The sequence below is a fragment of the Ovis canadensis genome, chromosome 2 (genome assembly GCF_042477335.2).
Source record: "Ovis canadensis isolate MfBH-ARS-UI-01 breed Bighorn chromosome 2, ARS-UI_OviCan_v2, whole genome shotgun sequence".
Lineage (NCBI taxonomy): Eukaryota > Metazoa > Chordata > Mammalia > Artiodactyla > Bovidae > Ovis > Ovis canadensis.
In genome coordinates, this window is record NC_091246.1 from 35961598 (window position 1) to 35989488 (window position 27891).

Consider the following 27891-nt stretch of genomic DNA (forward strand, 5'->3'; position numbering starts at 1 on the left):
CTTCTTCAGTGTCTTTCAACCATGTTTTGTAGTTTTCAGTGTGCAAGTCTTACCCTTCTTTGGCTAAATTTATTCCTAAATATTTTATTCTTTTTGATGTTATTGTAAGTGAGCTTGTTTTCTTTATTTCAGTTTCAGAGTTTTCATTGATGGTGTGTAGAAATATGACTAATTTTTTAATATTGATCACACTTTGTGGAGAATAGTAAATGTGGGTTAGAAACACATGAATCAAGGAACTTAGGTAATGTTCACCCATAAACTGACTTAATGAGCAGAAATCCAACTTGTTATTGTTGTTGATGATAACTTTTTAGCTGATTATTTTAAGATTATTCCTTCAAGTATTACTTCCGTTTTTCTTGCTGCTAGGTGAGGAGCGAGTGGTAACAGCAAAGAGCACAGGCAGGTAATTTGACATTTGCTGTCTGTAATCTCAGTTCTTTCACATGTATTTTTCCTATTTAAGTAAAACACCAAAGGAACGATCCTCAGCACCTTGTCTCTCTGCATCATGAGGATACATTCTGTATCCTCAGTGCTGTATATTGTAAAGATTAAGGGTGATGCAGAGAAAGCTAATTTATTCAACTGATTTCTATGTTCTAGGTCTTATGCTAAGTGCTAAATGATAAAGAAAACTCAAGGATCAAACCTGAGTCTCCTGTGTCTCCTGCATTGCAAGCGGATTCTTTAACCACTGAGCCACTGGGGAAGCCCAAAGAAAACATAGTTTGATAAATCACAAATCCATCCACCAAGGAGCACATAGTCTGCTGAGTAAAGACAGTAATATTTTGACCATTTGAATGTGTAAAGGAGAATGACACTGTAGTGACATACAAGTGAGTTAAAGGCCAAGTTTCTATTTTAATGGGGCTCACAATCTAAAGGAGAATATAATAGCTCTGGTAAAAAAATATATATAGAGGGCACAATGGGAATATGGACAAAGGGCTTTTAACTTTCAAGGGTGAGGGAAGGCGACCCTAAGAAGGTGCCTGTTGTGTGTGGACAAGTTGGCTTTTAGAAGGTATAAGAACAAGAGGAATAGCATTTTAGACCAAGAAACCTTATTGCAAAGGCTAAGACATGATCGTATACTCAGGGAACTGTAAGCAGATAAGTAATTGTCCTAGTATATTGGAGACTCCAAATAAGGGTCTGCTGAGTGACTGAATTTAGCACTGGATGTAAGAGATGGCTGGAGCTGAGGATAGGAAGGTGGCTGAGATCACTAAAGGACCATACCAAAGAACTGAAAGGCTATGGAACGCCTGTTGCATTTATTCTGTGCAATTTACACAGCAATTGGACTAGTTTAGTTTGCTGCCCCAAATCTTTTTTCTTTAGACACAGTACAGATGATGTACAAAATACCAGAAGAGAGTTTAAAACCCATTTAGTTCAATTCAGTCGCTTAGTCGTGTCCGACTCTTTGTGACTCCATGAACCGCAGCACGCCAGGCCTCCCTGTCCATCACCAGCTCCCGGAGTCCACTCAAACCCATGTCCATTGTGTCGGTGATGCCATCCAACCATCTCATCCTCTGTCGTCCCCTTCTACTCCTTCTAGCATCAGAGTCTTTTCCAATGAGTCAGCTCTCCACATCAGGTGGCCAAAGTATTGGAGTTTCAGCTTCAACATCAGTCCCTCCAATGAACACCTAGGACTGATCTTTAGAATGGACTGGTTGGATCTCCTTGCAGTCCAAGGGACTCTCAAGAGTCTTCTCCAACACCACAGTTCAAAAGCATCAATTCCTTGGCACTCAACTTTCTTTATAGTCCAACTTTCACATCCATCCATGACTACTGGAAAAACCATAGCCTTGACTAGACGGACCTTTGTTGGCAAAGTAATGTCTCTGCTTTTTAATATGCTGTCTAGGTTGGTCATAACTTTCCCTCCAAGGAGCAAGTGTCTTTTAATTTCATGGCTGCAATCACCATCCGCAGTGAGTGTAGAACTAATTATTTGCAAATAACCAATAGGTGATATTTATGTCTATATTTATATATTACATTGATTTCAAGCAAAGCTCCTGAGGAAAATACTTTTTTGGGGGGGGTCTAGTATGAGAGAGGGTATTTTAAAAATTATATGTGAAGTATAAAATAGCCTTTCATGACACAATTCCATATTCATGTAGGTCATTTTTCAAGTTAGTGACATTTGACTTCATATAAATAGTACACTATAAATAACACCACAGTAAGGGCAAGGGAAAAAGGTAGCTGAGTCAAAATACTATCAAAGCCATATTAACATTTCAGTTTTGTAGCGGGTAGTGTGAAGGTGGAATGAGAAAGTTTAGCCTTTAGTGCTTTGATTTATTTAATTCTCCTGGAAAAGGTATTTTTTAAAAGTATTAATCAGGAGTAGTTCTATTCACAATCTTAATGTTACTGTGGGATGATTCATGATCAGACAATTAAACTAGCTGAATTAAAAACAATAAAATGACAACCTTTCCCTCTTCTCGCTTGGCATTAATTTTTTCTTGAAGAAATGTAATTTTAATTTTCTCAATGTGATAGTGATATGGTTTGAGTCATATAATTACAAGGTTCATACAAGAAACAGAAGGCCCTGTTTCACTGGCCATCACTCTGATGCCCACTTCCCAAAGGAGACGGCTGTCCTGCTATTTAACTCCGTGTTTCTAAAGAGCATCCTTCTACCGCCATGTCTTAGTTGTTCCGTTTTAGCCATTTTATGCCATTTCCTAATTTCCCCATATACATATATTGCTCAGTGTTTGCTGTATATATTTTAACCCCTTTTTATACATTGTCCACCACATCCCGTGTTCTATCAGTCAAGAGAGGTTAGTTATGCTGCATTAACAAATTACCACAAAAACCTTGGTGGCCTACAACAATCAAGGGTAACTTCTCATGTACCCTGCATGTCAGCAGCAGGCCAGCTGCAGTTCACGCTAGAGTGTCAGCACCTGGGACTCGGACTGCCAGAGACAGCCTCTGACAAGTGTCTACCTTGTGGCAGGCCTAAAGATGGGGCTCCAACGCTTCTGCCCAGAAGTGACACATTCACCTGTGACCCTATTTCCTTAGCCACCATGATTCACACTGCCAGGTCTGACATCAGTGGGCAGGGAAGTATAATTCTCCTCCAGAGAAGTAACATTAGATATTTTCCAACAGTCATACAGTCCACCACACTTGTTTTGTTTTCCCTGGAATTTATAGTCCCTTCTTTCTTGGGTTGCTTAGTTTTCTCTAGATATATCACCATTTCATCTATGTTCCACCAGAGCTGTGAAACCCGTTAGGAAACTGATCATGTTGTGTAGCGGGTTTCGGTTGCCACTGCTTTGTTTTTTTCTCTTGGAGACATCCCTCCTGGAGCCCTCCATTCTCTGTGTCAGAGCAGATGGTTTGCGCTCCAGGTCGGCTCCACAGTTGTCATCCTCGAACTTCCCTTCACCTTTATCTCAGGGATTCTCCCTACTTTCTCCTTTGTTGGTGCTCCTGGTTCAGAGGAAAACCAGGTAGGTTTTCTTGGTTTATACCCTTATTTTGATGAGGTACCTCTCTGTTGGGCTTCCCAGGTGGTGCCAGTGGTAAAGAACCCTACAGCCACTGCAGGGGACATAAGAGATGCGGGTTTGATCCTTGTGCTGGGAACATCCCTTAGAGGAGGGCAAGGCAACCCAGTCCAATATTCTTGCCTGGAGAATCCCATGGACAGAGGAGTACAGTCCATAGGGTCACAAAGAGTGGGACATGACTAAACCAACTTGGCACACACCTCTCTCTAGTAGATTCCTGAGCACACGCAAGGGATATTTTTGCTTTGACATCTTTTCCTGCTCCCTGCATTGGTTCTATTTCCTTTCTTTTCTTTTTTCTTCTTTCCTTTTTTCTCTGCCTCTCTCTCTGCCTTTTTCTATTTTTCTTTCTTTCTCCTGTTTGTTCATTTCAGGCTCTTTCATGTAAAGAGGTGTCTTCAAATAGCTGGAGATCCTTGACTCCACCCATCTCGTTTAAGAACGAGATGATTAAAAGTTGATGACAGTCTTTTCAGGTGGGACTAGGATTTGTCTGCTGTCAGGCTTCACTGTAAAGAGGTGAAGAGCCACATTCTCCATTCTCAATTATCAGTATTTGTGTGCCTTTTCTTGTGTCCTGTTGGTTTTCCACCCAGAGGAATCTTCTAATTCCCTGATAGGATCACAGCACGAATCTGAATTTGGAAAAGAAACTGGTGGGGGTAGGGTGATGGGAATATGTCTCCTAATTCAATATGCACAGCTTCATTTAATTCTGCTTTTCTAAGGAGTGAGTCACCCCTGCCCTCAGCTCTGCCTGGTATCCAGAGGAGCTCTGAGTCAAACCTTCCAGAAAGCAAACTTCCTGAATGCAGAGTTGAGGCAGCAGGGAGTGGAGATGGGGACTGGGGGTAAGAAGGAGCCCACTGTTCTTCACAATAATACATAATACAAAACTTTCATAATACATTCTCATTTTCAGGCCCAGTCTACTGCTTTCAGAGGTGGGGGCAGCTCTAGTTTCAGAGCCTTTCCAGGGTCTGGGATGTGAAAAGTTTCACCCTGGCTGGCTCAAACCCCTCCCAAAAGCTTAGGTACTAAATTTCTCAGTTTGGGCAAACTAGTTATCACTCATCTATCTCTTTCCATGTTCCTAAGTTTGTTGACATCCTTCTTCAGCAGGGATCTCTTTTCCTGTTTGCTATGTCTTTATGGGTTTATACCTTTTTAAAAAAAAAATCCCTTCTCTTTCATTTTAATGAGAAAAGAAAAATGTGTGATAATGAACCACGTTTAACTGGAAGTCTCCTTACCATTAACATCATAGATGTAATGAACATCTCTTCTAAGTAAGAAAAGTCCAAGTATGACTATCAGTTCAGTTCAGTCGCTCAGTCGTGTCCGACTCTTTGTGACCCCATGAATTGCAGCACACCAGGCCTCTCTGTCCATCACTAACTCCCAGAGTTCACCCAAACTCATGTCCATCGAGTCGGTGATGCCATCCAGCCATTTCATCCTCTGTCGTCCCCTTCTCCTCCTGCCCCCAATCCCTCCCAGCATCAGAGTCAACTCTTCACATGAGGTGGCCAAAGTACTGGAGTTTCAGCTTTAGCATCATTCCTTCCAAAGAAATCCCAGGGCTGATCTCCTTCAGAATGGACTGGTTGGATCTCCTTGCAGTCCAAGGGACTCTCAAGAGTCTTCTCCAACACCACAGTTCAAAAGCATCAATTCTTCAGCACTCAGCCTTCTTCACAGTCCAACTCTCACATCCATACATGACCACAGGAAAAACCATAGCCTTGACTAGACGGACCTTAGTCGGCAAAGTAATGTCTCTGCTTTTGAATATGCTATCTAGGTTGCTCATAACTTTTCTTCCAAGGAGTAAGCGTCTTTTAATTTCATGGCTGCAGTCACCATCTGCAGTGATTTTGGAGCTCAGAAAAATAAAGTCTGACACTGTTTCCATTGTTTCTCCATCTATTTCCCATGAAGTGATGGGACCAGATGCCATGATCTTCGTTTTCTGAATGTTGAGCTTTAAGCCAACTTTTTCACTCTCCACTCTGACTTTCATCAAGAGGCTTTTTAGTTCCTCTTCACTTTCTGCCATAAGGGTGGTGTCATCTGCATATCTGAGGTTATTGATATTTCTCCTGGCAATCTTGATTCCAGCTTGTGTTTCTTCCAGTCCAGCGTTTCTCATGATGTGCTCTGCATAGAAGTTAAATAAGCAGGGTGACATTATACAGCCTTGACGTACTCCTGTTCCTATCTGGAACCAGTCTGTTATTCCATGTCCAGTTCTAACTGTTGCTTCCTGACCTGCATACAGATTTCTCAAGAGGCAGGTCAGGTGGTCTGGTATTTCAGTATGACTATAGGCAGTTCTATAAAACTTAGATATAAGTATAATAATACACCTAAATTTTATTGAATGCTTAATATATGCTAACTGGTCCTTTTTTAAAAAAAGTTTTGGCTGTGCTGTACAGCATGCAAGATCCTAGTCCCTAATCAGGAGTCACATCTGTGCCCCCTGCATTGGAAGCATGGAGTCTTAACCATTAGACCACCAGGGAAATCCCTAAACCATCTTTTAAATGCTTATTTGTATTTTATATATATATATATATATATATATATATATATAAATATTTTAAATGCTTATTTGTATTTTATATATATATAAATATATATATAAATATTTTATCTTCACAATAACCCTGAGATGGATTCTGTGATTCAACACCTAGCAGTCTGACTCCAGTGCACCTACGCTATACAATGTGGTGCATCATGTCTAAACTACACGAAATCTTCTTTTCAACTTGTCAGGTCTCTAGTCAATCCATACTTATTGGTAACTTAAGCTATAGCTGAGGTTTTTCTCACAGACGTTGAGTATTTACAGCATATTATTTGTTGTGGCAAGGCTAGCATCACTTTTGAAGTGTCTATTTGAAGATACATGTTGGAGGTAGAAGAGAGTAATTTATGACAAATTCTAAAGCAGAGTCATTTAAACTGGGAATCCTGGCATGTGTTTGTTTTATAATACAGACAGATGGGCCTTTCCTCTTAAAGAAAGCAGTTACCGTCTGTAATCTAAGGGGTCAAAGAGAAGCAATTACAAATCCCACATTAGTAACACAACACTAAAACACTTGGGTAAATGAAACATAACTGCCAGAGTTTAATATCTTAAAGCACTGATGGCCTTGAACACCCTAACTCAGAGAATTCAGCTCTTCATTCTTTGTAGATTTTAGGACAAGGTATATCTTTCAAATCCTTACTGCCTCTCAATTCCTTGACCTCCCTTGGAATGATCTTTGCCCTCTGCAGCTCAGGTACCCACTCTTATGGTCATCCCCTATACCTTGTCATTACTTCTAATTTTAATTTCAAGCCAGCTACTCTCCAACCCATCTCTTCTTTTTTTCAGGTCGTTCTCTAAGTTACCTAAACTCCAGCAATTATTCAACACATTCCACTCACTCTCCCACCTTTTCACAGTTCCCCATGGCTCTCAGTTCTCCACCTTTCCGTCTCAAATCCTTCCTTCTTACCATGTCTGAAATCGGAATGGCTCCTTTGCATCTACCTTCAACTACCCTTTGCCCATTTCTCCCCATCATACTTGCCTGACCAAATCTCAGGCCTGGGTAATCAGACTGCCTACTCAGTGCCTGCACATGAGCAACCAAATCTGGCTGGAGAAAAATGTGCAATCATACTGACATATTTCATGACTGTAGCCCACCAGGCTCCTCTGTCCATGGAATTCTCCAGGCAAGAATACTGGATTGGTAGCCATTCCCTTCTCCAGGGTATCTTCCTGACCCAGGGATCAACCCTGGGTCTCCTGCACCATAGGCAGATTCTTTACTGTCTAAGTCACCTGGGAAGCTCTCACTATACTGACTGATCTCATTACAAATTCATGTGGGCCCTTAGTAGTGCCTGAAACCTTACCATGCTTCTCTCAATTCCCTTCTTCTTCATCTCTACACCTTCTTTCTTACTGTCTGCCAATCCCAGGCTCTTGCAGTCATCTGCATAATCTAGCTGGCAGGAAGGAAAAAACGAATGAAGGAGGCATAGTGGCCTGGAAGTAGCCCACATCATCTCTGCTCACATTCCAGTAGCAATAACTTCACATTTGACCATACCCAGCTGAAAGAAGGAAATGGCAACCTACTCCAGTATTCTTGCCTGGAGAACCCCATGGACGGAGGAGTCCACGGGGTCGCGAAGAGTCGGACACGACTGAGCGACTTCACTTCACTCACAACTGAAAGAAAGTCTGAGAAAAATGTCTCTGTGCCCAGGAAGAATGAGAGAATACACTGTGATGGACAAATGGCAGTCCCCTAAAATGATGTTGTTTCTTATTTCACTGAGAAAACAGAAGCAACTAGAAAAGAATGTCTGCTTTGTCCCACTATCAGATCCACAAGCCTACTTCAGGATGTCCCATACATATGGAAACTGGAGGGATTATATTTCCAGGTTGTTCCCAAAGGGGCGGTGTCTAAGCTTTCAGTGAGAACAACATGGTCATAATGACTACATCACCTAATCACAAATTCAAACATACCTTCTTTCCTGGTGCTTTTCTGACCTCTGTGGTTTTGGATGTTGGGATCAACACTCCTTCCTAACCCTGTCTTTGTGAAACTCCAACGTATCTTGCTTTGGTGATTCTGTGTTACTCTGGTTCTCCTCCCACTTCCTCCTCTCTTTCTTCGTTGACTTCTCTATCTAGATTAAATCCCTTCTTTATTTGTTGGTTTTTCTCGCCTAGGTCTGAGCTTCTTAAACTTCAAGGTGATACAATCACTTGGGGTTCTTGTTAAATCAAAGACCCGATTCAGCAGGTCTGAGATTCCACCTTTCCAACCAACCTCCTGGTGATGCCAGTGCTGCTGGGCCATTGACCACAAGGTTCTAAAGATGATGTTCTCCAAGATTCTGTCCTTTGTTCTCTTCTCTCACAGTGTTATCACTGCTAGGCTGAACTTTCCAAACTATCTTCTAGTTCAACCCTCTTTCCCTTACTTCAAAAAATTACGTCCAACTTCTTAGTTGTCTACTTCTATTGGACTGACTCCACAACCTTTCAGACCTTTAAATGTCCAAGTCTAAACTGATCTCTCAAAAAGTAGTTCCTGTTCCTACTGATAATTGTCTTTTTTCTATCTTCTATAATTATCTCCAAACACAAACCCTCCAATATCTTTTATTTTTCTCTTCGTCCTTCATGCATGTTATGCTATCCCCTCTTACTGGAAAACCAATGAATCAATTGTCAAATTCTGTAGATTCTGTTCCACATTACCTTTTAGCCAAGCTCTTTTAAAATTTCTCCTGCCTTTACCTTTTAGTCCAGATTTATCAATACCTTTTACCTGGCCTATTGCAAGTTTATCTGACCATTTTCCCACCTCTAATTTCTGTATCCAGTTACAGAGAGGTGAAAGAAAAGCAAAGCTTTTAAACCTCCAATCTTTTATTATTTTGTATTGGGGTATAGCCGATTAACAATGTTGTGATACTTTCAGGTGAACAAGGAAGGGATTCAGCCATATATATGTACATGTATCCACTCTTTCCCAAACCCCGCTCCCCTCCAGGCTGTCACATAACATTAAGTAGAGTTTCATGTGCTACACAGTAGGTCCCTGTTGTAAACCTCCAATCTTTTAAACCACGAAAACTAAGTAATGTTTTAAAGACAAATTCTTACACTTAGCATTCCAGGCCCCATTCTCCTCGCTGTCTGCCACTTCTCAACATGCCCTAGAATGTTACCATTTGCTTTTTCTTAACATTACTTTCACTGATTCACCTTCACATATGTTCTCATGTTATCTCTTCTTGTTGTAAAACCATCCCTATCTCCTTCAAGGTCAATCCCAAATGCCTTTTCCTCCTTACTGCCTTTCTTTCCTCATTCCCAGAGAGGTCTGAGCAGTTCCCTGATATTCTGCAGTACTCTGTATTTTTCTCGTGGCACCTATCATGATTTATCTTTTAGTATAACTGTTTTATCCCTTATTCTGAAGGCAAGGATAACATCTTCAACTTCCCTCTGTAACTCTGCAGCGTCTTACCTATGGGGGCGTCTACTATTAGTTGAAATCAAAGTGATTTAGGAAGATAACGTGTGCCACGGTAAGCAGCAGAGAATACGAAGTCAGGACAGTTGGGTTCCTGCTATGCCATTTATTAGACGTGAGGCTTTGGCTAAGTCGCTTAACTTGGCTTGGACAACGGGAATCCTACTACTTGATGGAACACTAAGGGAGATAACTCTACAGAAAACTAACTAATCCATGTTCGTTATTTTCCTTGCAGAGAGTGGATGCAGCCTTTCTATTCAAATCTTGTTTGCAGGACCATCCCTACTTAACCGATCGGAGGTCGGGCCCCCGAAAGGCTGGGAATTCGGGCCCCCATGTTCCCCGGGCCTCCTTCCACGGCAGGGCTCTCAGTTCTCCGCGATGCAGGTGAAGCCGCCGACCTGCGGGGGAGCGGCCTGGAGTCCTATTCTCTCGGGAGACCTCCCTCCTTCCCACTCACTCCGGGAAAGCTCTCCCCTTCTCGGTAACCCAGAAGACCGCGGCGCCGCCGCCTACGTGAGACGTTTGGACCCTGCCCGGCCCCCGTAGCTCCCCTTCTCCAGCAGGTGGTTCTGGTCCTTTCCCCCAACTCTGGGCGCTCACGTCACCGGCGAACCTCTACCCACGCGCCAGCGCCGCAACCAACCGAGAAAATAAACAAACCCCAGCGCGCGGCGGCGGGCGCGCCAGGCCCCTCCCCTGCTCCGCCCCGCGGCTCTCACGCCGCCCCCTCAGCCGGGACTTCCCTCCCGCCCTCGGCTCAAGGCCGCGCTCTCTCCGCCCCTCACCGCGGCCCGCAGCCGCGCTCCCTGCCGCCGTCCGCCCGGCGCGACGCCCCGGGGGCCCGTTAGTGCTCGGCGCCCGCTCGCGGGGCCGCCGCGCGACCCCTGCTCGGTGCGAGCCCGCCCCTGCCCCCGACACTTGACCCAGCGCAGTCCCAACGCCCAGTGCGGCCGCCCCGGGAGCCGCGGAGCGGCGGCGGCGGCGGCGGCGGGGGGAGGAGGGAGAGGACGACCGGGCCGGCGGCCGGGGAGGCCCGGTGAGTACGCGGAGGGCGGGCCGCCTCACGGGGGGTCAGCTCCGGCGCCCCTGAGGCAGTGGTGGCGGCCCGGCCGCGCCGCTCCGGGCGCCCCGGCTCGGCAGTTGGGGACTCGGCTTGAGGCGACGGGCCCCGCTAGCCGGAGCCACTGGGCAGAGTGCGCGGGAGGGCCGCTCCTCAGGAAGGCCCTAGGCGCCCAGCTCGGGGGCGGCGGAGAGAGACCCGCGCCGACCCCAGGCCCGGGCGCACCGCCGGTGCCTGCGCCTCCCGAGACCCCGCGGGAGCCGGGCCAGGGGGCGACCGCGGTCGCGGGGCCGCCGAGTGACAGGTGCCGCCGCCCTCTCCCCGCCGCGGGCTTCGCTCTCCCTCCCGGGAAGCCAGGCGCTCAGAAATTTCTGGAGCAACGACCCGACTCGCTGTTTTTCTCCGTTGCAGGTTTTGAAACCGCTTCTTTGCCAGAGTTCGGTCTCTCCCAGCCCTGTTTCTTTCTCGTTTGTACTTTGCGAGAGTAAGTTTGGAAGCATCGGTTAACAGCCTATGGGTGAAATTTGGCTTTCGTTCATGCATGAGGTATAGTAAATTACTTCTTGAATAAAGTGCTCCTCCTTCTCCCGCTAGCTATTGAAAACAGAGAAGAGTTTTGAATTTTTTTTTTTTTTTTTTGCAGTTACTGTTTGTAATAAGCAGTCTTCCAGAAATTTTGTCATCTCTAACACCTAGGGGTCTTGGTCGATATTGAACAGTAAATGGCTTATTAAATTGTGTTTTCTCTCCAACTTCTTTTAGATTTTTCATTTTTAACTTTACCTAGAGTCTCCAACTGAGTAAGTGCTATGGCTTTCCTTAGAAGCAGTAATGAGAAAAATCGTCTTTCCTCTACTGGACAGCCACGGAAATATTCTCTACACTTTTCATTATTGTCTGCTTCTTTACATAGTAAACGTGCTTGTAAGTGTAACCTGAATCGTGAGTTTAATAAATTCGACTTGCCGGCTATACGAATATTAAACTTCTTGGCAATTAAAAATATAAAAAATCTGTAGAAATACAGAATTTTTTTTTCTCAACAAGTTCATAACACATAAGCTCGCATTAGTCAGATCCTGATTAATGGAAGATGATGTCCTACTTGTTAACAACAAACTTAGCTATAAGACATCAATCAGGTGGCTTCACTCTATAAAGAGTGAAGAATTCAGAATTGAGCAGGAAGAGATTATTGGGACTAATGAAAATACGTGTGCTTTATTCATGGGAGAATCCCATAGTTCCTCACTCAGTACCTGCGTGGACTTTTTGCTTAGGTGTTTCAATCCACAGAAATTAGATGCTTCAGGTTAGAGACGGGAGACAGTATTGAACTATGAAGGAAAAAAATGTCTGTTTGTATTAAGTTCGTTGAAAGCAAAGTTTGGGTATGTTCCTGGCACTTACTGGTTGTGAACCTTAGTTTATAAGACGCCAAAATGAAAGATATTGTGTAGTTGCCTTATTTGAGGAACAGAACATGAAAAAAATACAATAAAAAATTTTCACCATATATTAAGTCACTCATACTCAGTGCCATTTCATTTTATGGCTTTTGTTTTTTAAAATCTAAGCTACTTTTCAATGAGACCACACTGTATTCATTTCTTTTTTCACCAGGCTTACTGGTTGGTTATGTTAGTGGAAGATCACTATTGTTTTTATAAAAAGGTATATCTTTGGTTGTTCTTGATTGAGGAGCGTATACATATATCAGTTTTGAAGTGCCCTAATTATGGTTCCCTGGACTGAAGGATGGCTACTGCTACCATCTTTCTTGACCCTAGAATGATCATAGTCAAGAAGAATAATATCATAGTGGCACTTTTTCTCAGAACTTTGGTAGAGGAACCCAAGAGCTCAGCCATTTATGAAACCTGCTTCTTGAAGTTTAGGCTATTCATTTAAAAAACGTATTTACTTAAGCTCCTGGTGTATTCTAGTTCTTTCAAATTAATGCTTTAAAACCAGTTCTGTTTCCTGAATAAATATACCTTCTAAACGAAATTAGTTGTGATGATGAGTTAGTAGAATGGCACTTGCAACTTTGAACTGCTAATAACCACTGTTAACTCACATTTGCATTTTGGGAATTGAGGATTATCTCTAGTGCACTTTGCATTTTGCTACATTCTATTTTAGAGCAGGTCTTTGAATGTGTAGATACCTGTGTACTTGGGGAACGTAAGTATTTTTTAAAAAACCAAATTCAATAAACATATCTTTTGTGTGCCAGGTCCTGTGATTTTGTTGGGGATGGAAAGAAGAGGCCCTTGCCTTTCAGGATGTTGAAATCACGATTATAAAGAGCTGGGCACAATAAACATAATTTTAATTAAATCTATCCAGTAATAAAAGTAAATATAAAGTACAGAAATATTGCAGGGGAGGAAACGATTAAACAGGCAGGTTAGAAGAAGCATTTTAGAGATGCTAGCACCTGAGCAAGAGTTTGAGGAACAAATTCTGGGTAGGCCAAAAAGTTCCTTTAGGTTTTTCTGTAAGATCTTATGGAAAAACCACAGAAAAAAACTTTGTGGCTAACCCAATACAGGTTGTAAGAGGAAGAGATATAGAGCATTTTAGGCAAAATTCATAGCAAAAAGCTATAAACAAGTAAAATTAAATGTGTGGTCAGGAAGTTTTAAGTAGTTTTGTTGTTGTTGTTTATTTATTTTGGGCTATGCTAGGTCTTCATTGTTGTGCACAGGCTTTCTCTGGTTTGGTGAGCGGGGGCTACTCTCTAGTTGCAGTTCACAGGCTTCTCATTGTGGTGGCTTCTTTTGTCGTGGAGCAGGGGCTCTAGGTGCTCTAGCTCAGCAGTTGTGGTGCGCCGGCTTAGCTGCTATGTGGCATGCGCAGTCTTCCCAGACCAGGGATTGAACCCGTGTGTTCTGCGTTGGCAGACAGATTCTTATCTACTGTGCCACCAAGGAAGTCCTAAGTAATTGTTTTGGTGGAATACAATGTCTGAGGAAGGACAGTTGCTTTTGAAAATCCTAACATATGTTCTCATATTAATAATAAGTAATTTTTTTCTAGTACTGAGTATAAAGTGGAGACTTTCCTGTCATTTGATATTACTGCAATTTCAAGTATAGAGGAATAGTTTTTACTAATGGTGTTCATTAAGAAAGTATAAAATATTGCACTTCATGTGATGAGTTGCCTGCATGTTTATATTTGTAAACTTATTTTGCATTTGTTTTCAAGTTATCTTGTGAACTTTTGTCTTCCTTCAACTATTTAAATTAGCCTTGACATTATTTTTAAAAGAAAACTTAACAGGAAGAGGGATAAACAGAAAATGATATTACATTTCTGGACCAAAAAAACTGATTTGTGTAGTATTTTAGTAATGTGTAACTGTTTAACATAGAACACCAGCCATTACATTCATAGACTGACCAATGTAGGTAATTTAGTGCATGTGTACTATATTTTTGTTTTGTGTACCTTAATTATCTCCATGTTGTTTAAGTGTATGTATATAAATATCTGAGCATTTGATTACCTAGATTTTAAAGACCATGTGACAGAGAAAGAACGGGAAAATGGTGGAGGGAGAAGAGCTCCTTTTGCATCTGTTTACCTAAGTGTCTCTTTGATATGACTGTAGGTGGAGATGCAGACGTGTAGGACACAAGACCTCTAACCCTACCTTCACAAGAGTATTGACCCTAGCCCTTTCCCTGAAATAGTGTCTTTAAAAGTCTAATGTTTTTGTGGTCTGCTTATTTGTCTCTTTTTCTCTTTAAGATTTTTAAAAAGTAGTTTCAAATGAGTTCCTGGATTATATGACATGATTTTTTTTTTTTTTGTAAATTCAGAAAAATTTGTTAATGAAGGCAGTGTTCTCTTAAAAACACAATCAGTCTTTAACAATTGCTTTCTGTCATTTGTCTTCTCAGTCGCTAACATAAGGGACCTGAGGCATGTCATTGTTAATTCTGACCTGTAGTTGCCCTTTCTAAGTTTTGACACAGGGCAGAAAAATCAGTATTGCATTGATTATATTATGTTTTCCTTTTTGAATTTGGGTATAGATAGCCATTTTCCCTTTTCAAGATGAGATTTTTTTTTTTTTTCCTTATAGAAAGTCACTGTAGACTATTTGGGAAAATAATGAAAACTATAGAAAGGAAGATAGGCATCATGGGTAGCCCCATGCATCTCGTGGCGCCCCACTCCAGTACTTTTGCCTGGAAAATCCCATGGACAGAGGAGCCTGGTAGGCTGCAGCCCATGGGGTCGCTAAGAGTTGGACACGACTGAGCGACTTCTCTTTCACTTTTCACTTTCATGCATTGGAGAAGGAAATGGCAACCCACTCCAGTGTTCTTGCCTGGATGATCCCAGGGATGGGGGAGCCTGGTGGGCTGCTGTCTATGAGGTCGCACAGAGTCAGACATGACTGAAGTGACTTAGCAAACAACTAACATGTTTACAAACTGGGGATTATTTTTATTTCCTTCTTTCATTTAAAGTTTACATTTCACCCCTCTTCCCACTTGTGAAGTATTGGTTAGTGTATGTTATATACATTTTTGATATATAGATTCCTCTCATGACTAATGAGGGAGTTGATGTGTTGTCTGTTTATCACTTTTGTTTTTAAAGTAGAACATATGATACAGTTGATGAGCCCTTCCAGTTGTCCCGTCTCTTTACTCCCTCAGCTGCTAAGTAGAGCTGTTTTTTGTCTTTAATTTTACGATTATATAAAGTCTAGTACAGGTGGCTACCACTCTTCTCTTATCCCACCTGTAGCCCCTGACCAAACAAGGGATCATTGCAGGTGAACATTTCCCCCTTTCTATCTACCTTTCATTAGTTAAGCACATGGGTTGCTAAGGTGTAGCACAGGTAGCTGCCTAATCAGAATAAGTTATTTTGAGTGTTTATCACTGATTCTTAGTTAACACGATGTATTCTAATGCTTTCTTTTCACTTTCATTATTTCTTCTCATTTATTCAGGAAACATTTGTTGCTTGTCACATGTGTCCACTATTTAAGACATAGTCACTACTGTGATTCTTGGGTTTCAGGTAGATTGGTGTTTTCCTCATGTAGTGTGTTAGATAAAATCTTTAGGTCTTTGACTCTTTTCAGTGGCTCAACCGCAAATTCCCAGAGCCAAAAACTTTTTTCTTTTCATTTCAAAGAAAAACAATTTCTGTGAGCTTGTAAGAGATGTTTAGAATGTCTGTGAACATTTCACTCATGCAAGACAATCCAGAAATGAAATTCAGTTTTGGTATCAGTCCTAAATTGGAGAGGAAGTGTATTTGTGTAAGCTATTAGTGATGATAAGGTTAGATAATATTGCAGTGACAACCTGAAAACCTCAGCAGCTTAAAGCAGCAAAGTTGCTTTCCTACTCAAGCTACATATCCATTACAGGTTAGTAAGGAGATTTTTTTTCACTGTAGTTTCAGACTCCATCAGACTTGACTGATGGAGACTTCATCTCAGCATATGCTTCTGCAGTAACAGAAGCAGAGAAAAAACATGGCTCACCATGCTCTGGCATTTAAAGCTTACATTTCACTGGTAAGTCACATTGGACATGTCTGCATTCAACATGAGAGTGATACATAATTCTTTTTCAGGGAGGGGCAGTGAATATTTTTGAATAGCTATCATATGCAATTTATAGTTGCAAGAGTTAAAATTAAATACGGTAGTTGTAGAACAACTGTGTAGGATTAGTGAACCTAAAGTGGGTCAGAACTACTAAAACTTAACAGGATTTTAACATGGCATGTTGAAGTGGAAGCAGAATTAATGTTTTCTATAATATTTTTGAGTCTGAAAATTTCTTTTCATTTTGTAGTATTTTTCTCCCTTTTAATAACTTACAAAGCCTTAATTCTCATGTTTGTGGGAAAGAGTTAAGCCTAAAAATATGTCTTAATTTTGTTGGTGTAATGTCATCTCTGTATGTTGTGGTATTTTATCTTAATTCATTTATTTCTGGGCATAGGAACAATAGGTATTAACATGATATTATAATAAAAATACTTTGGTTTTGTAACTATTAGATGGCATCTTCAAATATCAGCTCTTCTTTTGATTTTTCCTTTTCTTTTGATTTTTTTGTTTAACAAAAAACTGAAAAATTTCTAAATAATTTCTGGATTGTTAGGTTAAGATAGAACATTGAATATATGCTTGTCATTTTTGTTTCCTCCTGGGGGGTGAAAACATGATAACCATAGTGTGTGGTTAGCTTTCAAAATGTACCTTAATGATCCTTACCTCCTGGTATTCACACTTTTAAACAGTCTCCTTCTGCAATGAATAAGTAGGGTGTCCTGGGTAAGCAGTAGGATATTGTGGAAATAACAGTAGTCGTTTAGGTGTGAGCACTGTGGCTCAAGGCAGACATGATAAAACTATAAAGAATAAGGAATAAATAACACACAAATCAGGATAATAAATTATCTTTGAACAGGTTGGGTGTTAGGGGGATGCTATTGGGGAGACCCATATGGTAGGTTAACATTTCATTAATCTCAGTACCGGTTACTTGAAGTGTTCCTTTAGTTTTTTTAAACTTAATATTTTATTCAGTTATATATTCAGTACATTTCAAAGTAAAACATTTATGAATTTCACAATTAAGAAAATCTGTTTATTTTGAACTGAGAGTACTTAAGCCTTCTAGTAGTTACAAGGCTTCTTAGAAATTTCAGAATGTAAGCAAATCTAATTTCTGGTCCTGACTTTGACAGTAAGTTGCAGAATGGCTTAACCAGTCTAAGTACCACTTGTCTCGTCTGTAAAGCCAAAGGATTTGGGTTAGATATTACTAGAGGACCTTTTTTAAAAAAAAATTTGTTATCTAGTTGATTTACAGTGTTGTGTTTCTAGTGTAAATAAAATGACTCAATTATATATATATATTCTTTTATTAGAGGACCTTTGATATCATAAGTTTAAAAATTTCTTTAAAGCTGAAAGGTACCAATAAGGGATTAATTTCTAAAATACATAAAGAGCTAATACAGCTTGATATCAAAAAGGCAACCCAATCAGAAAATAGGCAGAAGACCTAAATGGACATTTCTTCAAAGACAACATACAGATGGCCTACAGGCACATGAAAAGATGTGCCTAGTTATTAGGGAAATGCAGACCAAAACTGCAATGAGGTATCATTTCACACCAGTCAGAATGACTGTCATCTAAAAAAAAATCTACAAATAATAAATGCTGGAGAAGGTGTGGAGAAAAAGAACACTTTTATGCTGTTGGTGGGAATAGGAATTGGTGCAGCCACTGTGGAGAACAGTATGGAGGCTCCTTAAAAAACTAAAAACAGAGTTACTACTATATGATCCAGCAATCCCAACCTGGGCATTTATCCAGAGAAAACTTTAATTCAGAAAGATATGTGTACCCCAGTGTTAATTTGTTGCTGTGTTCAGTTGCTGAGTCATGTCTGATTGTTTGCAACCCCATGGACTGCAGCAATCCAGGCTCCTTTGTCTTCCACTGTCTCGCAGACTTTGCTCAAACTCATGACCATTGGGTCAGTCCATTGATGCTAACTCATGTCCATTGCTGCTATCTAACCATATCATCCTCTGCTACCCCTTTCCTCTTTTGCCTTCAGTCTTTCCCAGCATCAGGGTCTTTCCAGTGAGTCAGCTCTTCACATCAGGTGGCCAAAGTATCGGAGTTTCAGGTTCAGCAGGAGTCCTTCAAAAGAATATTCAGGGGTGGCATCCTTTAGGATTGACTGATTTGATCTCCTTGCTGTCCAAGGGACTCTGAAGAGTCTTCTCCAACACCACAGTTCGAAAGCATCAATTCTTCGGCACTCAGCTTTCTTCACAGTCCAACTCTCACATCCATACATGACCACTGGAAAAACCATAGCCTTGACTAGACAGACCTTTGTTGGCAAAGTAATGTCTCTGCTTTTCAATATGCTGTCTAGGTTGGTCATAACTTTTCTTCCAAGGAGTAAGTGTCTTTTAATTTCACACAGTTAAAGGCTTTAGTGTAGTCAGTGAAGCAAAAGCAGATGTTTTCCTGGAATTCTCTTGCATTTTCTATGATCCATCGGATGTTGGCAATTTGATCTCTGGTTCCTCTGCCTTTTCTAAATCCAGCTTGAACATCTGGAAGTTCATGGTTCACATATTGCTAAAGCCTGGCTTGGAGAATTTTGAGCATTACTTTGCTAGCATGTGAAATGAGTGCAATTGTGCGGTAGTTTGAACATTCTTTGGCACTGCCTTTCTTTGGGATTGGAATGAAAACTGACCTTTTCCAGTCCTGGCCACTGCTGAATTTTCCAAATTTGCTGGCGTAATTGAGTGCAGCACTTTCACAGCGTCATCTTTTAGGATTTGAAAAAGCTCAGGTGGAATTCCAACATCTCCACTAGCTTTGTTCGTAGTGGTGCTTTCTAAGGCCCACTTGACTTCACACTCCAAAATGTCTGGCTCTGGGTGAGTGATCACACCGTTGTGGTTATCTGGCTTATGAAGATCTTTTTTGTATAGTTCTTCTGTGTATTCTTGCCACTTCTTTTTAATATCTTCTGTTTCTGTTAGGTCCATACTATTTCTGTCCTTTATTGTGGCCATCTTGGCATGAAATGTTCCCTTGATATATTCAGTTTTCTGGAAGCGAAAGAAGGAATTTTCTTGATATCTCTAGTCTTTCCCTTCTATCGTTTTCCTCTGTTTCTTTGCATTGTTCACTTAGGAAGGCCTTCTTACCTTTCCTTGCTGTTCTCTGTAACTCTGCATTCATTTGGATATCTTCCCCTTCCTCCCTTGCTTTTTGCTTCTCTTCTTTCCTGAGTCATTTGTAAGGCCTCCTGAGACAACCACCCTGCCTTCTTACACTTCTTTTTGTTTGGGATGGTTTTGGGTCACGGCCTACTGAACCTCTGTCCGTTGTTCTTCAGTCACTGTCTCTACCAGATCTAATCCCTTAAATCTATTCATCACCTCCATTGTGTCGTTATAAGGGATTTGATTTAGGTCATACCTGAATGGCCTGGTGGTTTTCCCTACTTGCTTCATTTTAAGCCTGAAATTTGATCTGAGCCACAGCCAGCTCCAGGTCTTGTTTTCACTGACTGTATAGAGCTTCTCCATCTTTGGCTGCAAAGAAAACGTATTCAGTCTGTTTTCATTATTATCTATCTGATGATGTCCATGTGAAGAGAAATCCCTTGGGTTGGAAAAGGGGGGTTGCTGTGACCAGCATCTTCTCTTAACAAAACTCTGTTGGCCTTTATCCTGCTTCATTTTGTACTCCAAGACCAAACTTGATTGTTATTCCGGATATCTGTTGACTTCCTACTTTTGCCTTCTGATCCCAATGATGAAAAGGACATCTTTCATCTTTTTTGGTATTAATTCTAGAAGATCTTATAGTCTTCATAGAACTGGTCAACTTCAGCTTCTTTGGCATCAGTGGTTGGGGCATAGACTTGTATTACTGTGATGTTGATAGAACAGGTGAGGGGAAGGTTAAATTAGTTTGGGATTAACATATTAACACTTTGATATATAAAACAGGTAAACAACAAGCACCTACTGTAACTGGGTGGCTTCATGGATTACAGCTTTATCATGGCATACTGGCTTGCATAACTCAGTGAAGCTATAAGCCATGCTGTTTTCAAAGCAGCGTTGTTTACAAGTTGAATATAGTTCCCTCTGCTATACAGTAGGTGCTTGTTGTTTACCTGTTTTGTATATCATAGTGTGAATATGTGTGGTTTGTCTTGGAAATGATTTGCGATCACTCTGTCGTTTATCAGGTTGCACCCAAGTACCGCATTTCAGATTCTTTTGTTGACGAGGGATACTCTTCCTCTTGAGAAACCCATATGCAGGTCAGGAAGCAACAATTAGAACTGGACATGGAACAGACTGGTTCCAAATAGGAAAAGGAGTACGTCAAGGCTGTATATTGTCACCCTGCTTATTTAATTTCTATGCAGAGTACATCATGAGAAACGCTGGGCTGGAAGAAGCACAAGCTGGAATCAAGATTGTTGGGAGAAATCTCAATCACCTCAGATATGCAGATGACACCACCCTTATGGCAGAAAGTGAAGAGAAACTAAAAAGCCTCTTGATGAAAGTGAAAGAGGAGAGTGAAAAAGTTGGCTGAAAGCTCAACATTCAGAAAACGAAGATCATGGCATCTGGTCCCATCCCTTCATGGCAAATAGATGGAGAAACAGTGGAAACAGTGTCAGACTTTATTTTTCTGGGCTCCAAAATCACTGCAGATGGTGACTGCAGCCATGAAATTAAAAGATGCTTACTCCTTGGAAGGAAAGTTATGACCAACCTAGATAGCATATTCAAAAGCAGAGACATTACTTTGCCAACAAAGGTCTGTCTAGTCAAGGCTATGGTTTTTCCAGTGGTCATGTATGGATGTGAGAGTTGGACTGTGAAGAAAGCTGAGTGCCAAAGAATTGATGCTTTTGAACTGTGGTGTTGGAGAAGACTCTTGAGAGTCCCTTGGACTGCAAGGAGATCAGCCCTGGGATTTCTTTGGAAGGAATGATGCTAAAGCTGAAACTCCAATACTTTGGCCACCTCATGCAAAAAGTTCTCATTGGAAAAGACTGATGCTGGGAGGGATTGGGGGCAGGAGGAGAAGGGGACGACAGAGGATGAGATGGCTGGTTGGCATCACCGACTTGATGGATGTGAGTTTGAATGAACTCTGGGATTTGGTGATGGACAGGGAGGCCTGGCGTGCTGCGATTCATGGGGTCGCAAAGAGTCGGACACGACTGAGTGACTGAACTGAACTGAAGGGATTCTTGCCCACAGTAGCGGATGTAGTGGTTATCTGAATTTCATTTGCCCATTCCCGTCCATTTTAGTTCACTGATTTCCTAAGATGTCGATGTTCATTTTTGCCATCTCCTGCTTGACCATGTCCAATTTACCTTGATTCATGGACCTAACATTCCAGGTTCCTATGCAGTGGTGTTCTTTACAATGTCAGACTTTACTTTCATCACCAGATACATCCACACCTGAGCATTGTTTCCGCTTTGACCCAGCTGCTTCATTCTTTCTGGAGCTGTTAGTAATTGCCCTCCACTCTTCCCCAGTAGTGTACTGGGCACCTTCTGGCCTGGGGGGCTCATCTTCTGGTGTCATATATTTTTGCCTTTTCATACTGTTCATGGGCTTCTTGAATCAGTAATGATTTGCCATATCCTCTTCCAGTGGACCGCATTTTGTCAGAACTTTTCACTATGACCCTTCCATCTTGGGTAGCCCTGCACAGCCTGGCTCATAGCTTCATTGAGTTATGCAAGCCACTACACCATGACAAAGCTGTAATCCATGAAGGCACCCAGTTTTCATAGCAGCATTGTTTACAGAGTGAATATAGTTCCCTCTGCTATACAGTAGGTGCTTGTTGTTTACCTGTTTTATATATCATAGTGTGATAATGTTAATCCCAAACTAATTTAAACTTCCCCTCACCCCTTCTATCACCTGTGGTAAGTATGAGTTCGTTTTCTATGTCTATGAGTCTATTTCTGTTTTGTAAAGAAATTCATTTGTATTATTTTTTTAGTTTCCACATATAAGTGATATTATATGATACTTGTCTTTGTCATATTTACTTCACGTAATGGGATCATATGTAGGTTCATGTTGTTACAATGGCATTATTTCATTCTCTTTTATGGATGAGTATTATTCCATTGTGTTTGTATATCACAAACAGATGACTTGGATTAGGGTGCAGAAGTTAAAGCGTCTGCCTGCAATGTGGGAGACCTGGGTTCGATCCCTGGGTCAGGAAGATCCTCTGGAGGAGGAAATGGCAACCCACTTCAGTATTTTTGCCTGGAGAATCCCATGGACAGAGGAGCTTGGTGGGCTACAGTCAACGGGTTGCAAAGAGTTGGACACGACTGAGTGACTTCACCTTCACCACCATGCACACACATACATCTTCTTTATCCATTCATCTGTTGATGGACGTTTAGGTTGTTTCCATGTCTTGGCTATTGTTAATAGTGCTGCTGTGAACATTGGGCACTGTTTACAATATTTCCCAGGCAAGAAAACTGGAGTGGGTTGCCATTTCCTTCTCCAGGGGATCTTCCTGACATGGGGATTGGACCAGCATCTCCTGCATTGGCAGGTGGATTCTTTAGCACTGAGCCACCAGGAAGCTCCATAAATTTTATATATATGTATATATATTTATATTTAAATAATTGAGTAAAAATATATACATGTATATAAATAACTGAATCATTTCCCTGTACGCTTGAAACTAGCACAGCATTGTGAATTAGCTACAATCAAAGAAAAAAACTGAAAGGGTGCACTGAGATTAGTTAACTAAAAGGTAACAGTAGAAGGTGATTTTGAACAGTTTCCTTTGGTTGAGAGAATTTAAGTTCTCTTTTTTAAACTATTGAGAGAACACATTTTATTTTTGCATGTATAATTATAAAAACAATATATGCTATTATTTTTGTTATAATATGTTTTAATATATATAATTTATATATTTATATATTACATAGTTTTAATTTTACATATATAATTTATATATATATAATAATTTTTGTTATAATAGTCATGCTTTAGGGACATTTACATAGAAGAAACTTTTATGAACTTAACCAGTGTAGTGACTATTTCCAGTATTATTCTGTCTATTGTGAAGAGCCACATTTCTGTCTGGGATGATTTTCGCTGTAACTTAGAGAACCTCCTTCAGTAATTCTTGATGTGTGGTTCTGTTGGTTATGAATATTTTCAGGCTTTGCATGTGTCGTGGTGCCGTTGGTTTAATTGCTAAGTAGTGTCTGACTGACTCTTGCCACCCATGGACTGTAGCCTGCCAGGCTCCTCGGTCCATGGGATTTCCCAGGCAAGATACTGGAGTGGGTTGCCATTTCCTTTCTCCAGGGTAAGTTCTCTATTTTGCCGTCACTCTAGAATCAAACTTAAGGCAGAATTTTTATATGATAAGAATGTTCTTCCTTTCCTACTCCTTTTTCCCTGTGTTCGAAGTTGAGGAAAAGCATGTAGTAGGACCAGTGGTGGGAGAAGGAAATGGCACCTCACTCCAGTACTCTTGCCTGGAGAATCCTGTGGCTGGAGGAATCTGGTGGGCTGCAGTCCATGGGGTCGCTAAGGGTCGGACACAACTGGGCGACTTCACTTTCACTTTTCACTTTCATGCATTGGAGAAGGAAATGGCAACCCACTCCAGTGTCCTTGCCTGGAGAATCTCAGGGACAGGGGAGCCTGGTGGGCTGCCGTGTATGGGGTCGCACAGAGTCGGACACGACTGAAGCGACTTAGCAGCAGCAGCAGGACCAGTGATCTCTAGTGCAGTGAAAAATGATATACGTACTTTTTCATTGTATTAACAAACTGTATTGATTTAGGATGTTCTCCATAAATATATGTACGTATTATGGCAGACTTAGGATGTACTTCATAGATATATGGTGGCGTATTTAAAAGAAAGAGGTAAGTCACTAATTTGGGGGAACTGTATGGAAAAATGAATATGAAGGTGGTAGCCTTGTAATAATTGTGAAATCTCAGTATATAATTTTTTGTTTTATATTATACAATTTTATGTTAAGTTTAAAAAGTATGTTATTGCCAGTAGGACTGTACGTATGAATCCAAATGTTACTAAATCTAGTGTCAGGAGAAGTGTGTGTGTATTTCTGTTTGTTCTGAAATCTAAAACAGATTTTACTGTGTTTACTCATCTGCCTCCTTTCTCCCTTCCCACAGGAATTATTCTTGACAGAAGTATTTTGAAAGGAAATCTTTACAATGGCCTCAGCAGTACTTAGTTCTGTCCCCACTACTGCCTCTCGTTTTGCCTTGTTGCAAGTGGATAGTGGCAGTGGTTCTGATTCTGAGCCTGGGAAAGGCAAAGGTCGAAATACTGGAAAGTCTCAAACAAATAAATCAACTACAAATGAGAAAAAAAGAGAGAAAAGAAGAAAAAAGAAGGAACAGCAGCAGAGTGAAGCAAATGAGGTAGCAATTATAATTATTTCATGTCTGCTTTCCCAGTAGATTGTAAGCATGAAGAGGACAGTTACTATCTTGTTAATCCATGTATCCACAGTTCTTGGTCCATAGGTACTTGGTAATTATTACTATAATGTATATATAAATGTATGAATTTGTGTGTATTTGAAGTCTAATGTAATGAACATACTGAACGCCTTTTTTTTCCTGGTCTATGGAAGCTTATGTGCTCATTCCAGAAAGTTCCTGAAAAACACAGGAAGTCTTTAAATGAAACAAAGATCATTTGTGAATATAAAATAAAAAATATATAAAAAAACATCAATTGTGAATATAAAATAAAAATATTCTCTAGGGACTATAGAGATATAACAATATTTTGGTATGTGTTTTCTGTACACATGTATATGTTTTTTGAATATATAGACATGTACACACACATCTACATTCATATTTAACTTAAATGAAAATTAATTATATAATAGACTTTTATAACTGGCTTTTTAAAAATTAGCATGAACAGTTTTCCATGTGAGTAAATAAAAATCAACATTATTTTAAGTGAGTCCACATTATTTAAAAGTATGTGGCTTTGTCACAGTTTACTTAATCAGACTATTGTGATAAACATTTAGGTTTCCCATTTTTTATTATTATAGATAATAATCCTATGACTAGCCTTGAAATGCATATATTTTTATGCATTTGTCATCTGTTTCTTTTTTTTTTTTTGTCATCTGTTTCTTAAGAGTAGTAAGTACATGGCAGATCCTTCTCCCCTAAATACTCCTAGCATGAGTTATATGACCAACATGTAATGTGCCCATTTATTTTTAAAAGTAATACTGAAAAACAACTCTAGCCTGTGTTTATCTTTTAATAGAGCCGAAGGTATGTAAGGACCTTTCTCTATCACTGAATAAGAGAAGTAGTAAAAGTGTTTTTTTCCCTCTCTATATTCATTTTATAATATACCAAGACTGTGACAAAGCCTTTTCAATTTGTTAATTTCCATCACCATTGCTTTCTGAGTACCTCTTTAAAATTTTGCCACACAGGGTCACTTTTTTAAAAGACATTTTTCTCACTATATAACCTTTCAGAAGTCCAGTCTTACAGAACTTTTGAATGCCTACCATTTTCTTTTTGGAATTAAAGATGATTTGGGGGAACAGAAAATAAGGTAATAGTGGGGTTTACATTGCATTACTGAGAATGAGCCTGAGGATCCTCCCTTCCCACTTGCGTAGCTATAGTTCTGTCAGTCTATTTTCAGTAATAAATCAGCACTGAACCTGCCATGGCTTCATCTCTAGCAGCATCTCCTCTACTCTGGCTTTCCCACAGCAGAAACCACCTGCTTAAAGCAGTATTTGTATCTCATCACTCCCTCCAGCAGATTAGTCTGTTGATTATCAGTCAAATTGTTGATCCTTGATTTAAAGCCTCTTTACTGGTTTCTTAGGACTTCTGTAACAAAATGCCACAAGCTGGATGACTTAAAACAACAGAAATGTATTCTCTTAACAGTTCTAGAGGCTGGAAGTTCCAACCATGGTGTTAACAGGACCAGGCTCTTTCTGAGTAGAATCCTTCCTCTCCTCTCTCCTCTTCCTAGCTTCTTACGGTAGCTGTCATCCTCAGTGTTCCTTGGCTTCATATATCTTTGTCTGTACCTTTCATTCACTAGGGCCCAGCCTTAATTCAGTTTAACCTTAACGGGATTATATTTGCAAAGATCCTTTTTCTAAATGAGGTCATATTCATAGATAGCAAGAGTTAGGCCTACAACATATTTTTTGAGGGAATACAATTTAATCCATAGTAGCCTGTTAGTACTTTTCTCCCTGTTTCAACCTCTGTGTCTCAGATGATTCTTACTGTTGGGAGTGGCTTGGCCAGTACAGTTTTAATTCATTATGTTACTTTGTGGGCTAGGCCCTGTATTTTTTGAAAAACTTATCCATTGCTTTTATTGGAAAAATCTTTAAAGCTGTTAGATCACAAGTTTTGTTTTTGTTTTTTTCCCTTTTAGAGATACAGAGGAAACTGCTACAGTCTTTACAATATAAGCAGAACAAAATGAGCATCTGTTCTCACTGGAACTTTTTACCTTGCAAACATTGTTAGGGTAGATGCTAATATCTGCTGCATTGGAAGCTCATTATTCTACATTAAATGTAAACAGCAGACATCTGTAATGAGATAATCATGGGGCATGAATGTTTGAACTGCTCTGTCTCTTGTCATCATATTTTTAAAGTTCCTCGAACTTAATAATGTAGAGCAATCTGTATCACCTAAGACAGACCTTTTTGATTTGTCCTCTTTCCCCACTGGACTGTTGTAACCAATTAAAGTATTTTCCTAACCATATATTGCTAGTTGTAGGCTCTGTATTTTTCAGGACTAGCAAAGTAGTTGCTAGAGTTCCTCAAGCTATCTTCTTTCACTGTTTAAACTTTTAATTTATAAGTCATTAAAGTTTAATCTTACTGAACTTTATTGTTTTGTATTTTAAGAGCACACTTGTTATCCTGTTCTCTATTCCTATAAACCCTTTAGTAAACCAGGATCATTAAATTGGTTCAAATGGTGGTATAAGAGTATAATCCATTTTTACTTACTAATCATTTCATCTAGAAATCCATCAAAATTTTCACAAATGCTGGTGAAATTCTACAAAGATTACAAAAGTTCACATAGTGACTTTGTGAGTTAGCATAATGAGTATTTAGAAGTATAAAAATATTGATTTCTTAACTTCCAAAAAAATCATTAGTATCCCAGTATTGGTAAACTGAATTTAATATATATTTTTTGTTTTTTTCCATAGCTCAGGAATCTTGCTTTTAAGAAAATTCCACAGAAATCCTCCCATGCCATTTGTAATGCTCAACATGAGCTTTCATTACCAAACCCAGTACAGAAGGATTCACGAGAAGAAAATTGGCAAGAGTGGAGACAAAGAGATGAGCAGGTACAGCTAAGTAAATTAAGTTGTTTTGCTTTAGTTTTCAGTGAATTTTTGCATTTTTTAGATAGCAGTGCATCCAACCATGACACTACTGTTCTGAGGAGCATTTTATATTGGATCAACTCACATGTGTATGCTACTTTTAATAAGAGGTTCTGGTTT

The 27891-nt window shown here is 40.2% G+C and overlaps 1 protein-coding gene across 4 annotated transcripts in view; it reads left to right on the forward strand.

Moving 5' to 3' along the window:
* Positions 1–10201: 10201 nt before the first annotated feature.
* Positions 10202–27891, forward strand: part of GKAP1 (G kinase anchoring protein 1) — a 90742-nt gene continuing 73052 nt past the window's right edge. For 2 of the 4 annotated variants that reach the window (XM_069575847.1, XM_069575849.1), the window contains exons 1-4: positions 10202–10688; positions 11124–11258; positions 24507–24758; positions 27589–27732. In XM_069575847.1, coding sequence (XP_069431948.1) covers positions 24549–24758; positions 27589–27732 — 354 coding nt within the window. In that variant the 5' untranslated portion in view covers positions 10202–10688; positions 11124–11258; positions 24507–24548. The remainder of the gene's footprint in view (positions 10689–11123; positions 11259–24506; positions 24759–27588; positions 27733–27891) is intronic. The other 2 variants (XM_069575848.1, XM_069575850.1) reach the window with 1 other exon arrangement.